This window comes from Clupea harengus, chromosome 10 (genome assembly GCF_900700415.2).
Source record: "Clupea harengus chromosome 10, Ch_v2.0.2, whole genome shotgun sequence".
Lineage (NCBI taxonomy): Eukaryota > Metazoa > Chordata > Actinopteri > Clupeiformes > Clupeidae > Clupea > Clupea harengus.
In genome coordinates, this window is record NC_045161.1 from 25111002 (window position 1) to 25126273 (window position 15272).

The 15272-nt window shown below is 46.6% G+C and overlaps 2 protein-coding genes across 2 annotated transcripts in view; one reads left to right on the forward strand and one right to left on the reverse strand.

The window, feature by feature from the left end:
* The window catches only part of gng12b (guanine nucleotide binding protein (G protein), gamma 12b), a 40539-nt gene extending 33774 nt beyond the window's left edge, over positions 1–6765 (forward strand). Inside the window, exons 3-4 of the mRNA XM_012821692.3 lie at positions 5613–5722; positions 6172–6765. Of these exons, the coding sequence (XP_012677146.1) occupies positions 5630–5722; positions 6172–6297 (219 nt within the window). The 5' untranslated portion in view covers positions 5613–5629 and the 3' untranslated portion in view covers positions 6298–6765. The remainder of the gene's footprint in view (positions 1–5612; positions 5723–6171) is intronic.
* Positions 6766–12313: 5548 nt separating this feature from the next.
* On the reverse strand, positions 12314–15168 carry gadd45ab (growth arrest and DNA-damage-inducible, alpha, b). The gene is made up of 4 exons (XM_012821867.2): positions 14988–15168; positions 14243–14344; positions 13823–14036; positions 12314–13198 (listed from the first exon to the last, which is right to left on the reverse strand). Exons 1-4 carry the CDS (start codon positions 15035–15037, stop codon positions 13085–13087), a joined length of 480 nt encoding a protein of 159 aa, XP_012677321.1. The 5' UTR covers positions 15038–15168; the 3' UTR covers positions 12314–13084.
* Between the last annotated feature and the right edge of the window lie 104 nt (positions 15169–15272).

Below are 15272 nucleotides of genomic sequence, written 5' to 3' on the forward strand. Positions count from 1 at the left end.
CCCTCCATGTACCAGTCTGACTGGGTGGAGTTGCCTTGTTAGTGACCCTGTCCGCCGGCACGGCCGCTCTTCTGTCTCGTTTTGCAGTCGCAGTTCTCGTCTGTTGCTACTCGTGCAGAACAGGACATGCGCGGGAGGCGAGACGGATAGTCTGTGACGCACACAGCAAGAACCCTGCTGCAGTCTCTGCAGAACATACTGTTATTATGCTGTAAGTACACGATTACTGGGCACCAGGTGGCATTGGGTCTCTGGTGGTGCCTGCTCTGGCACAGATGCACAGACAGACAGACAGACAGACAGACAGACAGACAGACAGACACAGACAGACTTGCACACCTGTCGCCTCTGAGGGTGTTTGCACAACATGATCAATTATCATCCCACTCAAGCGTGGATATTTTTTACTTGCTTTCACAACCACAGGGGCAAAGGATTCCACTGGTTATCTTTCTGCTGAATCTTTTTTTTTTGGTGTGACTTTGCTGTGTGTAGGCTGAGTGTCTCTCTGGCACCGTATTTAACAGTATTTAACAGTGTGTGTTTTAGAGAGAGAGACTGTCTCCTCTGCTGCACCACACACACACACACACACACACACTCACACACACAAACAAACACACACACACACACACACGCTTGTTCAGTCTGTCTTCAGGGGCAGTCTAACTGGCTCCCAGATAACATCAGGCTGTCTGAGATTAGCACTCATAAGGGTGCAGTTAGGCTGGCGCTCTCTAGCCACCCTGCCCCTCTCTCTCTCCCCGCAAGTGTCGGCCCACTGATAGCCTGTCTGCATTGTCCTCGTGCTGATCTCATGTCCCCAGGCCCACAAAGCTCAGTGTGTGTGTGCTTGGCCAGGGGGGGGGGGGGAGTTGGGAATGTGTGTGTTACATTTTTAAGGCCCAGACAGGAACCCTGGTCAGGCTGCTGCTGTGAGATTTAGCGGTGCGCGCGACAGATAATTGACCAGCAGTTTGCCGATAAGACACAGCTCAGACTCGCTTACCATAACTCGCCTGCCCCGGCTTCCTCTGCTGCCGCTACCCCACCCGATCATTAAACCGAGACGAGAGCACATAAAGAACAACCTGCACCACCTTTTAAAGTAGCGAGCGATGCATCTCTGGAATGCGCCTGTTTATGAGGGGGAAGCTGGGAGAGGGAATGCTGGGAGTGTTTGAACACTGTGGCTTCTCTACTGCAGCACTGCTGGGGCCCGTGGCTAAAAATGCACACTGGAATTCCATGCAAGAATGCAAGAATCCCGTCTAGGAATTTCTCCATGCGCTTGTGTTTGAATACATAAGATGTGCAATTGATGCGTTGATTGTTAGGTTCAACTTCAACATGCCAGCATGCATGTAAATACATTGTAAATAAAAAAGTATGCTACCGTGCATGTAAATAAATTGTAAATAAAAAAGCATGCCAGCGTGCGTGTAGATAAATTGTAAATAAAAAAGCATGCCAGCGTGCATGTTGAAGGAGACAATCCTGCCACCTCAGGGCTCAGTTGCCCTCAGAGGTGGAGGTGGCCAGTGGGGCTCCAGACCCCCTGGCATGGCAACTGCTGGCTGACCTTTCAGAGGTATGCATGGGGTTTTGAGCCGGCCAGTGGAAACCCAGCTGTGCTCATACACTCTCCTGGGCTCAGAGTCCTGTAAAAGCATCGCCTGCCCTGAAAGGGATCCTGAATATCAATGGGGATTATTATGAAAGGCACAGTGTACTACAGGCACAGGGAGGGCAACACGAGGTTCACATGGGACTCCATCAAAGGGGGCTGACTGGCAGAATGAAAGACAAGCCTGCTGGAGCTTGCAGCACCATCCCTCCTGTACATGCGGGAGCAGGGTGGGAGGTGGTGTGTGTGTAATGAGGTGGTGTGCGTGTGTGTTTTCAGGGTGTGGAGTGGAGTGAGGGGTAGGAGTGGGTGGCTTGTGAGAAAGATGTTGGCATGGGTGGTCCTGTTGTTATTTGTTTGTGGAAAGCGCTAGAATGATGGTCTCCTCATATTTCCAGTCCACCCTCACCCTCGGGTGGTCCCACTGTGGCTTTGTGAGTTTTGCCCCCATGCTGGATTTGTTATTCCTGGCCCAACACTTCCAAGACCTCCACACCCGGAAACTTCCAGGAGGACGGCCAGTGATGGAGGCCCAGTGCCAGGGCTGGAGGCTTACAGTTGCCTTAGGGGCTGCAAACGGTGCGTGTGTGTCTGTGTGTGTGTGTGTGTGTGTGTGTGTGTGTGTGTGTGTGTGTGTGTCTGTGTGTGTGTGTGTGTGTGTGTGTGGCCCAAGCAAGCAGCTCTGTCAGGTAGGGCACCTGGGGAGTTGAAGTGTGTATGTGTGTGTGTGTGTGTGTGTGTGTGTGTGTGTGTGTGTGTGTGTGTGTGTGTGTGTGTGTGTGTGTGTGTGTGTACATGTGTGTGTGTGTGTGTGTGTGTGTGTGTGTTTGTGTGTGTGTGTGTGTGTGTGTGACAGAAGGTGGTCCGCTTGTCTCTGCCCTCGCTTGGGTTAGTCAGACCTCACAAAAACACAGCTTAGTCACCCCCTATACATCTCACTTCTCTCCCTCAAAGCCTTTGAGGTGCTCTGATAGATCACTTCTCTCCCTCTGATAGAGCCCTAATCTTCTCTGTGAGGAGATGAAAGATTGCCTGACATCAGCGGCTTCCCTTTCAGTCGCATCCTCTCCTCTCCTTTCCTTTCCTTTTTTTTTGTCCCTCGTGTTTATTTTCGTGTCTCTTACAAAGCCCATTCACTCGACTTCACCCTCAAAAACACACTCAGCACGCCTCACGTCTTTGTGTCGTAGGTCACCGTGAGGTCATGGGTAAGTGAGCAGCAACAAAGGCTGACGTAAAACGGCCCAACCCCCAGGCGAAAACACTTGAGCAACGTAAAGAGGGCCTGAAGGCTCTTCTCCACAGAGCTAATTGCTCCTGAGCCCCTGTTGGGTCTCATACACAGCCCACTGCTCCTCAAGAGCCCCTTCTGCCCCATGGAGTGACTGGCCGTTAACGTCATAGCTCATCCTCTGCAGACAGTAGACGCTGGCCTTGGCACCGGCCCTGGCGCCTGGCTTGCTGATCATGGTTAGCCTGCCCAGCCTGACGTTTGTGTGCTCAGGCGGCCGCTGTTGCGTAGAGAACAGGGTCACGGTGACATTTAAGTGGGTTTTGCGTTAAAGCCCCACGGAGGCAGACAGGCAGTCTGTGCTCTCTGCAAGCAGGCTTTGAGTTTTTAATGACTGATGCCCCTCGAGAGCGTGGCGTTGAGTGTTTGCTTTGCAATTGAAATGTTGTTTTTTTGTCCCGACAGTCCGGTACTTAATAATTGATTTTCAGTCGCATTGCTGCTCGTTGAAATACTGTATATACAAAAATACTAGAAATGCTTCTAGAATTTGAAGGACTTAATGCACTGGCATTCTCTGTGTTGATTCTATGGTGCATTTGGCTCCAGTGGGCAGTCTGGTTTGTGGCTTGCCGTGCGTGGCTGTGGATATCCTGCCTTTGCACTCTCTGATCTTCCTGTTCCGGCGCTATTTTTACTCCGTGGCACATCTTTAATCATTTATCCTGTCCAGAGCCGGAGCAAAGAGGGGGATGCAGTTTCCTGCAGAGGGAGTGGATTTAGGGAGTGAGGGAATGAGACAGAGAGAGAGAGAGAGAGGGAGAGACAGAGAAGAAGCAGAGGAGGGAGGAGAAGAAAGCGAGTGGGCTAATTAAACAGGTGTGGGCCCCTGACAGTCTGAGTGAGCGCTGGCCAAGGGGGGGGGGGTTATTTATGTTGTCGCTACGCTTCCGTCTGCACTGATCCACACCCCCGCAAAACGCACAGCTTCTGCACATCTCTCACAGTGCTCTGGAACGTCCCCCCCACCCACCCACACTCACAGGTCTCAGGTCAGTGACACAAGAAAAAGAGGCACAGCGGAAAGCCCAACCCCTGCTGAAGTCACTGCACTCACAGCAGGCGCCCCCCCCACCCCGTAATTAGCCACTAGCCGCAAAGTAGCATTTCATCGTTCCAAACGCTGACACTTAAAAAAAAGCCCCCAGCGTGCAGCATTGCAGCACTTAACAGCTTCTTCAGTAGACTCTCTAACTCTCTCTCTCTTTCTCTCTCCCGCGGTCAGGGCAGTGAACAGCCATTTATAAAGGGATGCCTGGTGTCAGCAAGTGCTCCCGCCACCATTTGTGTGGCGCTGTGTGCGTCTGCCCGCTTTCATCCGCCCCTGTGTGGCTCTCTGGGAGCCCGTCCAACTGGAGCGCTTCTGGGATGAGCTCATATAAATCATCGCACGCCCCACCCCACAACCAACCCTTGGTACTGGGAGGGGGCAGCTCATCCCTTCCTGTGGCCCCCCGCTCTCTCCCTAGCGTGGCTTGGTACTGATAAGTCCTCTCAGCGCCTCGAGGGATCCAGAGGCCTCACACACACACAAAGTATCAAACAGTAGAGGAATCAGCACAGAAATCTCATCTGTATGTGTGCACCCGGGGTATGTTATCCCGCAACCTGGGTGCTGTTGATAAGTTGCTCTACCAGTCTGGCTATGTATTTCATCTCATACCTCATACCTCATACCTTCTTCTGTGCAGCCATGTGTAAGAGTATATGCCAGTGCCTCTAGTTTACTCACAGTATGTTGTTGGTGCCCCTGAGCCCAAAAGCCCACTCTGGTGTGGGTGGAAGTGAGAATGGGAGAACAACAGTAGGGGGACGGTGGCAGCTGCCTGGAGGATGTATTTCAGGTTTGAGTTGTCTGTGTTGTCAAGCAGAAATGGACCAAGCTGTGTGTGTGTGTGTGTGTGTGTGTCTGCTGCCTGCCGCACACGCAGGAGGGGCCCTGTTGTCTCCAGCAGGGCTTCTGAGATTGTGCAACCACTTCCGCCTGCATCGGAGTATGACCGGTGTGTGTGTACAGTGTGAGTGAGTGTGTGTGTGTTTGCTATCCTGTGCGTAAGATGAGTTGACAGATAAGCTCGACCGCGGCTTTCGGGAAAGCGTTCAGCAGGGGTAAAGCTTTCAGCAGGGGTAAAGCGTTCAGCAGGGGTAAAGCAGGCAGTTGAGGGAACAGCTGCTGGCCGGTGCCTTAAAGCACTTGGCCTCTACTCAAAGGCAAACAGCCTGGCCCAGACATCTCTCCGGCTTGTGTAATGCGGCACCGATGAGGCTCCGGCGGGGAGGGCCGGCAGCTCGGTAAATGACCACAGACACACTCACGCTACCTGTGGTCAGGGGGCTGTTTTAGGACCCATCTACAAAGACAGAGGTCTTCACTGGGAAACGGGGGGTGGGGGGGGGTCTTCATTTGGAAAGTTGAAATTTATTTTGGGAAAGATTGTTTACAACAGTTCCCTGTTCCCGTTTAACATTCCCTCAGAGTCATAATATTCTGATGACTTATTGTTTAATACAGTATTAACTTATCTGTTCTATGCTGGGGTTTTCAGGTTTTTCTTTGCTTGAGTTTTCAAAGTATTTACATAGCAAAAGCTGTACTTTGTAAAAGTGTAATGAATTGCAAAGCATGTGTATGCAGATGTGATCGCAGAGAGTCTTGCTAAGGTGTCGGCCGTCTGTTTGTTTTTCTCCTGACAGGTGTGTAAAAGTTCCAAATGTCGTCCAAAATGCAGAGCTCAAATAACATCGCCCAGGCCAGGAGGACTGTTCAGCAGCTCAGAATAGAGGCCAGCATCGAGAGGATAAAGGTAGTCGTAACCACCGCAATGGCTTCGCCCAAATCCCCAGGATTCTGTAGGGGCCTCTCTTCCAGGATGTTTACTCTGGTTCTACGTAACTGCTATCAAGGATGTGCTCCATTCCGTGTAATAGCTTCCTGGAGCAAGTCAACAGCAATACCCACGCCTCTTTCAGTTACCGATATGAAGCCACCACCTCCAACCCTTTCTGTGAAACACTTCTCTCCTTGTTACTCAATTGCTCCTTGGGGCGTTTGTGCAGAGAACAGTTCTTTTGTGTTTCTTTATGCATGTGTATGTGCATCACTGTTTGTGTGAGTGTTTGTGAGAACGATGCAGAGAGAGCGAGAGAGAGAGAGAGAGACAGACAGAAAGAGAGGGTGAAAAGAGAGAAGAAAGCCAGCTCTGTGTGTGCTTTTGTTTCTTGTGGTAACTCGTCTGTCTCTTTGTCCTCGCAGGTGTCGAAGGCATCTGCAGACCTCATGCACTACTGCGGGGAGCACGCCAAGTACGACCCTCTTCTCATGGGGATCCCAGCCTCAGAAAACCCCTTCAAGGATAAGAAGCCCTGCACCATTCTGTAGCCTGGAGTCGCTGCATCCTTTTAACTGTTTTTTTTTTTTTTTTTTTAATTATGTGACAGATACATTCAGTTAACAACAAAAGGTTTATATATACTACTCATTTGGAAAAAAGGCATCTAACTGTCAGTTGGAAGGTTCCCCGGAACTTTGCCCATCTTATCAGACAGAAACAGTTGCATTTTATCATTACTCCCTCCACCACAGTGCCACCCTTTCTTCTTTTGTTTGTCCTCATAGTTGTCTGATTTGCAGCCCCCCCCCCCCCCATTCATTTCATATGAAAGACACAGTGGAACTTTCTCTCGTGTGACCAGATAATTAATTCAAGCAGTCACAAAGTCAGAGAAAAGGAAAGAGATAAAATAAGACAGAGAATGAGAGAGAGGGGTAGGGTTAGTGCAAAGGTCATGTGCATTGAGGCAGCTGAACTCTAAAGGCTGGTGTGTGTTGGGGGGGGGGGGGGGGGGGGGGGGGTAATCAGGTGCCTCCAGTGGCGTCATGGTGACGTCCTTCACCCTCTAGCAGGCAGGACCTTCCCCTCTACTCAAGGGGGAGGCTCTTTAAACAAAACAAAAGTCTACGTCGGTCCTCACAGTCAGTTAGAGGCCGCCTCGCCAGTTTTGCTACCTTACAAGCGTCTTAACCCTTGCCTCCGGATTCTTGCAAGACGTCATGGGGAATGTTGAGTGATCCAATAAAACAGGAGGAACAAAAGAAGCAGTTTGGGGGAAAGAGGACGAGGCTGGTGGTTTAAAATCTGCTGACTCAGCTGTGGTGTCGTCATTTGGGTTTTGTGCTTTAGTGTATTGCACAAGGTTTTTTTTCCATGAGGGATGTCTTAACTGTTTATGATATGCAGCCCTTCACCTCAATACCCAGCCACTGTAATACAAACACGAGTAGACCTCAGTCATGTTTGCCACTGATGCGTCTTACTCAATGGCCTGGTTTTACAAAAATGTCCAGCTGTATTGAATTATTGGTTTGCAAATACATTGTCAGATAATTCCAAATGCCAAAACCCTTGATTGCAACACCTCAATTTTTCCCACTTGTCCCCGAGGCACATCCGGCATTAAAATAGTGATGGTAAGAAAGAAATATCTAAATTTTAAAGTCTACATTCTAAATTGTCTTAGCTCTCATAGCACGTTGGACTGGAACAGTGATGATAAAATATATATATATATATACATACACATACATTTTAAAGTGTACACTCTGAATTGTCATGGGTCTTGGCACTCATAGCCGGGTCGACTGGAACAGATTTTGGCCCAGAGTTCAGTCCAGATGTGGACCAGTACCAATCCAGCCCTAGTTCCACTGTTCAGAAAAAAGAAAACTCCGACTTGTTCAAGGTGGTAGAGTAGCAATATGTTTAATGAAGATTATGGTACGTTAATATATTGTAACCCTTTAAAATGAGTATATGCCTTATGTTCATGTAAAATAATTTGTATTATCTTGATTTATTATGAGTTATGATTATTTCTGTCTTGTTTTTCTTTCTTTGTTTTTGAAGAATGAAAATGAAATGTTTTAATGTGTTGGTGCCATCACATTCAGTTTTTACCAGCAATAGAGTTGTGTGGCCTTTGAGTGCTTTTCTTCATCTATGGTATCTCACAGTACTGAGCAGGGTTTTTGTGATCACAGTGAATGTTGTGCTGACTGTTAATATCTTGAATTTTAACATTCCATGTTTACAACGTCTTCATTTTTTTATGTTTATTTTTTTCTAATACGCTCAAGATTGCCATGCAGTGACTGAGTGCATGTGTGTTTGTGTGTGAGTTGTGTGCGTGCCCGAGCAAGCATGAGGGACTGTTTGCGTGCGTGTGTGTGTGTGTGTGTGTGTGTGTGTGTGTGTGTGTGTGTGTGTAAACATGTGTGCCGCACAAACTGGCATAGAGCTGTCAAATGAAGAGACCAGCCGAACCAGCCTAGGCCTTAATGAAGCACTCCTGTTCTGATGTTCGGTCACTCACATGACCAACCACACGACCGACCACACTTCTCCCCGCAGCCATGTCGCTGAACTGTGATACCAGCAGGGAGATGCCTTCCCTTCCACAGGGGAACTCACTGTGCACAGAGGTCTTCGTATTCGCCACCTCCATTGCTCTCTCTCTCTGTCTCTCTCTGTCGCTCGCTCTCTGATGACAGACACAGTCTCATCCCTGCGTCATGGCCTGTCACTCAGAGATGCGGAGACGGTGGCGTTCCATGAATGGACAGCTTGAGAGTTTTGACCACTAAAGTAGCATTGCTGTCAGGCACTACAATCCAACGAGCGACTGTTTTGTTTTGTCCTATATCTGTTCAATGCTGTAGCGTTGTGTATTTTGAAAGTGTTTCCCCCCACAGTGTGTGTTTTCCCACGTATCTGTTGTCTTTGCAGATGTTTCAGCTAATCTCTTTATTCATTCCTCACCCTGTGTCTGCTCCTAGAAAGGTGTGTGTTTATACTGTAAGGAGCTTAAAGCTTAAACAAAGTCCAAGTCCCCACCTCTCACTGTCTGTACTGCTTTGCCTCTGGTCCGTTAAAATGGAGTTGTGTGTTGACCATGCTCTTTTTAGTTTCCTCCTGCTTAAGTGAACTTGTTATCTTCTCCTCACTTCCATGTGGTTAATGCTAGAGCTGTCTGTCTCTCTCTGGTGCTGTATAAGTGGTCTGTTCCCCTCCACCCCAACCCTAATCTAAAGTTAAATATAATTTTGTCATCAGTTTGGTGTCTTGGTTTCTTATTTGTGCTGACTGTATGCTCTAACAGAGATCTTACAGTAATTTCACATTCTCACAAGACATGCATAATGCAAGAATAACCTTGCACTTTACAGCTCTCAACTTCACAAACAGATTTTGCTTTTTGCACATCATAAACCACATGAATACATGAAGTCTTTCCATCATACACAAAGTCAATACTATCAATACTATTCCAGTATTATCAGTACTATCAGTGCCTTATCAGCACAACACCACTGTTGGCAATACTATCAATGTATCAATACTTTACATGAGGCAGGAGAGGCATCCAGAGTTCAAGGGATAGAATTGACAGAAAAACAAAACAAAATGACCCGGCCCTTGGCTCCCACTGTGTACCCTTTTCACTGGCAGGTGAGCTGTGGTTTGCCACTGGGTCAGCACAGCATTGCCACTTGCTCTAATTCACGATGGCTTGTTTTGTTTGGTTTTGTTTAACCTGAGGTCAAATTTGCAACGTTTCCCTTTCCCCTCTGTCTGGTGTTTCACCCAGAATCAGGTCAGGCCAACGGCACTGGACTACATTGATGTAATCATCACTCCAGCCCCATCACTGATGGATGGCCCTGGCTTTTGTGCTGTTGTCTTTTGCCATGATTGTGTTACCTGTGAGCCTGGCGGAAGAGCTCCAGGACGAGCCGGTAATCCATTCTGAGAGGCCTGAGGAGAAGGCATTAAATGACTCACCTATTTTTCTGCAGGGCCTGAAACAGTGGAAGTAGCATAACGTTTGTTTGCTAAATGGCAGCAGGTGAGCTTTACCAGTCCTGTCTGCTTCAGGTCTGCCTGTCGGTGTTACCTGTCTGCAAGAAAAGAATCATATCTAAGTTGGGTTGAAAAATATTAGTGAGATTTTTTTTATTTTAGTGAGACTAAGAGGTTGAATTTTATTCAAAAATGCAAATACTGACAGCAATGTCTCCCACAGCCAGTATAATATGAGGTCTATGAATATCAAGTTCCTCCCATGAAAAAATTGCATATAAACTTCTTATCTTCTTCTTGGTCTTCTTAAGATGCATTCAGTTTCACAGAGATGGCAACTGCATGGTTGTGTGTGTACACTGCATAGTCCTTAATCAGCCTGCACAGTGCTGATAAATGCTGTATTGTTAGGAAGAGACACACAAGCCCCACACACATCTCACACTCAGTTCACACTGCCCTGCTCCTTGTCTCAGGTCTGACCTTTGCAGGAACTCTAATAGTTCATTCCAAGAGCATGGCCTCTGGCTGCCACAAGCCACAGCGGCCATGTCCCAGACACAGACATTCTGGAGTTCACCGTAGTGACACAACAACACTGCCCTGTCCACAATTCAATGCGTCACCATCGCTAACCCCCCTAAAAAAAAATGTCTTTCTTGTGTGTCCACTCCCTCAACAGTTGTTAGTGGAAACTCTAGAGTTTAAACTCTCTCACACACACACACACACACGCACCAGGAGATACTAGAAATATATGGTTCAGGTTTAGAAGACCACATAGTCCTCATCAGTGCTCACTCTTCAGTGTCCAACACCCCTCGCAGAATTTTGTGAGGAGACTGTTTGGGGTAGTGCCCACTACTCCACAGTACCGGGATCGTTATCTCGTCTGCAACTCATCCTCACCCCTCTCTGCATACCGTTTATCGTGACAAGCCAAATAGCACAGCATGAACTAATTCTGCAGTTAAGACTGCATTGTTTTTCTTAAGGTAGTTGCATCGCATTTAAAACTTTTATATTTTATTCCTGCCGTCCTTCCAAAGTCGTTAGTAGGTGGTGTTGTTGGGTGGGGTTTGTTTCCTGTTCATGAGAAATGCTAAGTTTAACCTTGCTCAGTTACTTCAAATAGCGCTATTTTTAGTCCCCGGTCTTTCCCCCATGTTCCCAGTAACATGTCTCATGACCTTGACTCATGCCGTTATTGTTTCGTTCAGGACTTTGTCCATGGTTGGCACATGGCCATTAGTTTTAGTGTCCTTAGCTTCTACCCCTACATTCAGAACTCGTGGTTCACTCGAAATCCTTTCCATTTTTAGAACCGCCAGGGGTACGTGTATCCGGTTCTGTGTGTGGATAGGTGGTCGTGGGTGACTGGTTAGGATGTCATGTTAGCCTACAATAGGGAACAAAGCAGGCATTCTGTCGACCTCCAGTCCATGCTGCCTCTGCGGCTATTTTTCGAAACCTTCAAATACTTTTACAGAGCTTGGCGTGAAGTCGGTTTGGGGAAAGGGAGTTTTTCCCCTCTAAAGCCAAAACTATGATGCACATCTGACTGCCATCCTGACATTTTTTCAACCTCAAAGGAAGGTTTGAAAGGAAAATGTATTGTACCGTTCATGCAGCAGTTATATCAATCAGACACATTTCCCAACATAGGCTATTTTCAGTGCAAAGGAATGCCGACCTATTGTTACTGGTGATGTTGATATTGGACACCTCTCCCAATAACTGTATTCAATAATTGTACATTTTTCAGTAGGGAGTTCTAATGTCTCTGGAAGTCAAATTGGGAGTAAGAAACGACCCTCCTATGAACCCCGAGATATTGCACAAATCAGCACCCCGCTGTTCATACAGCTTCCATCGGTGTTGTTTTTGTTTGTTCTGTTAGCAGGGCATAAGAAGTAACCTCTCCCACTCTTTTTTTTTTTTAACCGCAGAGCGCTGACGTGGAATGCCACCCTCTCCCAGCTGGTTTGAGGTGTTATTCCAAAGCACCTGCAGGGGCAAGAGGGACCTCATTCACACCTCTCTGTTTGGCTGAACTGCTTAAGTATGCCGCCTTTCATCACAACTACAGTAAGACTATGGTAGAACCATTTATGAACAGTTAGGCCTTTTGATCAGCCTATTAAAACACTGGAAGGAGTGTGGGAGCCAAGCTAACACATCTGCTTATCTTGAACCCCGTCACTAACGTAGCCTCAGTTCCTGGAACAAGCGTTTCACAGCGTGCCCTTTTGACCAGAGTGCATCAGTCATGTCACTGTCCCCCTCATGATTGTTTTCCTGGACTTGTTGATGTTTCGGGCTGATGTGCTGAGGCAGTGTAACGTCAGTGTTTCTGTGTTTATGTTAGGAGCCAGTTAATTTGGTGCGCATCAGGGCACTAAGTTTGAGGCAAGTTAAGGTTGTTGTGTAGCAGGGCACCCTGACAACAACTGACCCTAGTCAGTGCCTTTACATGCTCAGTAAGTCAACAAGTACATTAGTGTACAAGTTTGGTTCAAATTACATAAGAGACAGATATTGGTTTCAACTGTTTATTCCATACTGATACACAGCAACATAAATACAACTCATTAAATTAAATATATTAACACAAACCAACATTTGTTTTCACCAAAATGAATGTTAATGAATAAGTCAATGCATTTACTTCCTAAACATTTAAAGAGGTTTAGAACATCTTCCCTTTTTTTAAATAGTAACTCATGAAAGGACAATAACAACATAAGTTAAAAGTTGTTCTCAAAAATTCCAGAGTATCCAGTAAGGCAACTGTCAGTGCTCCTCACAAAAGAGACTTGCCTGGAAGGCAGAGTCCAGTCCATTTCCCTTTGCCCCAGTTCTTGGAGCCTGCCCTGTCAGGAGCCTCCTTGAGTAAAAAAAAAAAAAAAAAATCCCCTTCTCGCGCTCACCACGTGCCAGTGAGCATTCACATGATTCAGTTTCCTGTAGCACAGTCCCTTTTCCCGGCAAATGGCTCACCATGTCATTCCCTGGCAGTCCAGTAAACCCATACTGCTGAGTCGTTCTTCCGGAACAGGTCTCGGGAATGCATCTGCACCGGTTAAGCAGAGAGTCCACACCCATGACAGTCAAGTTCAAATTGACCTTTTTCTTTATTCTTGTCTTGTTGATGATGCTTGTCATTCTTATTCGTGTTGTTAAACACCATTCCATGTTTTCTTCCCAGCCAGTGCAGGGGCAGTTCGGAGGGATCCTCTGGAGGCATCAGACATATCATCTAGTGCAATAACTTTTGAAAAGTATACAGTGTGCAGTTCTCTCTCTCGATCATCGCTCAGGAAGGTTAATGACAGGCACCCACTGGTCTAGGACACGGCTGTCTCTGCAGAATCTGTTCAGTTTACTCAGGGCTGGGTCTTTCCACGTGGATGATTGAGGATTCTGCATGAACAAACACTCAAATTAGCCTCACAGTGATAACAGTGCATATGCCTTAGTCAAATTACATGCACTAATGCACAAACGTCAAATAAGATTAGAAGACAGCCATTTTTTGTCAGATATCCTTATTTGCTGGCTTGACCAAGCACAGGACTCTTTTTTTGTTTGCATTCAGGACATTTTCTAGTGTGCAACTGCTGGTCCCGTTAGAGCTTTTCTTCCTGGAACTGCTGTTTGCAGAAGTACCCCACAGGAAGTTCAATGAAACCTGCCAGGGCCAGCCGCAAACTTTCAGTAACTGGAATCAGATCAGTCAGCAGAGCTGCCAATTTACTGCAGCTCCAGACAGCGAGGAATTCCACATCAGAGGCCCTCATAGATCAGGAAACGTTTAACAACTTCAATCAGCCGAGACGGACTTTTAACCGTCTTCAAAGGGCTGCAACTGGGGAGCTGCAATTGCCTTTGGTAACTGTACACTCCTGGTGTCACTCCATCGGACCTGGTGTAAATTTGAACTCTATCGCTACCTACTGCTGCATTAATATAATTGTAACGGCCAGCAGAGAATAAATCATCCTTGCGCAATTGCAAAATCATTTAGGGACAGGAAATAGTACTTACGGTGACTAATACACAGTGGAGGTCCATCGGCTCTCCTCCTGGTTTCATTCCCCCAAGGATTTCAGCCAGACGTTGCATGTTGTTCACACGCAGGATGTTGATGTCATTCTCACAGCAGAATGCCTGGATTAAAGTGAAGTGAATCTGAAGTGCGACGTCTTGAACATCTTCTTCGTCAGTAGCCAAGAGACATAAAACCACATCGTCGGGATCCCTAAATAAAAAAAACGTAAGAATTAGACAAGTTTGCCAACGTCAGCGTAGCAAATCCAGTAACGTTAAGCACTTCCATTCAGTTTTTCTAAATTTAACCGCAAATAAATTGAAGCCAGGTATGCATTAGGAAAAGAACAATCTACTTCAGCTAACGATGTAAGTTAACGTTAGGTTTTTAGAAAAGTTGGTAACATTCATACTTACACATTCAGAGACTTTGCCGCCTCGTATACTCCTACAGTGATGCAACCCTGAGGTAATGCAGCGCTGAGGACATCTTCTAACGCACTTGCCACGGAATCCATTCTGTAGAAATAGATATCGGTTAGTTTGTTTGCCAACACTTGACTATGAGCTAACTGGCTAAATAAACCGACAACAAAAGAAAATGGTTGATGCTAACTTTACCTACGAAATCCGCACATAAAAGCTATGATTGACTTTAGCGCAGTCAGACAGAGTTTTGTTGAGTAACGTTAAGCTCCATGCACAAATAATAATGCAACCTAATTCACGAACTTGAATCTCTCTATAGTAAAACGTCTGCAAAATGATAACGTTACTACCGAGGTTCAGCCGCGAATTAATCTAGAAGACAAGTTTGCTTAGCTTGTTAGCTGTTGGTCAATGACTTTTACCCACCGAACCGCTTGGTAACGTTCGACAGGCATGTCACGAGCGATAAAAGAATGCCTTGCTATTTCAATTATTTCAACAAGATAGCCGGCGAGATAACTTAACGTTACTAACCCAGGAATAATACTACGTCAATTATTGCCAAAATGTTTATCAGGTGCAAAGAGACTTCAGCAACGTTGCATGACAGTTGTGAAATGTGCAACATCCAAACAGCAATAATTTCACTAAAATGTACGTTAGCCATCACAATACTAAAGTTCGGAACTGTACTTAATGACGAAATGCAACGCTGTCTAAAATGATAAAGTACCTTTCAGTGGCGTTGTCTCCACTAGGTTCTTCAAAAGTCATATTGCACATCAGGCAAAGTTCCGGTAGCGCTATGATGTCCCTGCTGTGGAAAGCGTAACGCTAGTACTCCGAATAATCCCTTTCGCACCAGCACCGTGGGAACGTCGTCAGTGGAACTCCTGAAATTGGATGTTCAATGAAATGCAGGCAGGTTTCTAGCGCCAGTTTATTTGCATACCCAAAGCTGATTGGTCACTGAAAATCAGACTGGGACCTGTAACATGCCTGTAACTATGTGCAGCGC

What these genes read in the sequence shown, in the direction of transcription:
- gadd45ab (XM_012821867.2), bottom strand. Translation starts at nt 15,037, where the DNA reads ATGTGCAATATGACTTTTGAAGAACCTAGTGGAGACAACGCCACTGAA. An exon ending in GCGGCAAAGTCTCTGAATGT is followed by an intron (nt 14,037 to 14,242) that starts GTAAGTATGAAT and finishes TTTTTTATTTAG; the next exon opens with GGATCCCGACGATGTGGTTT. An exon ending in TCCACTGTGTATTAGTCACC is followed by an intron (nt 13,199 to 13,822) that starts GTAAGTACTATT and finishes TTGTTCATGCAG; the next exon opens with AATCCTCAATCATCCACGTG.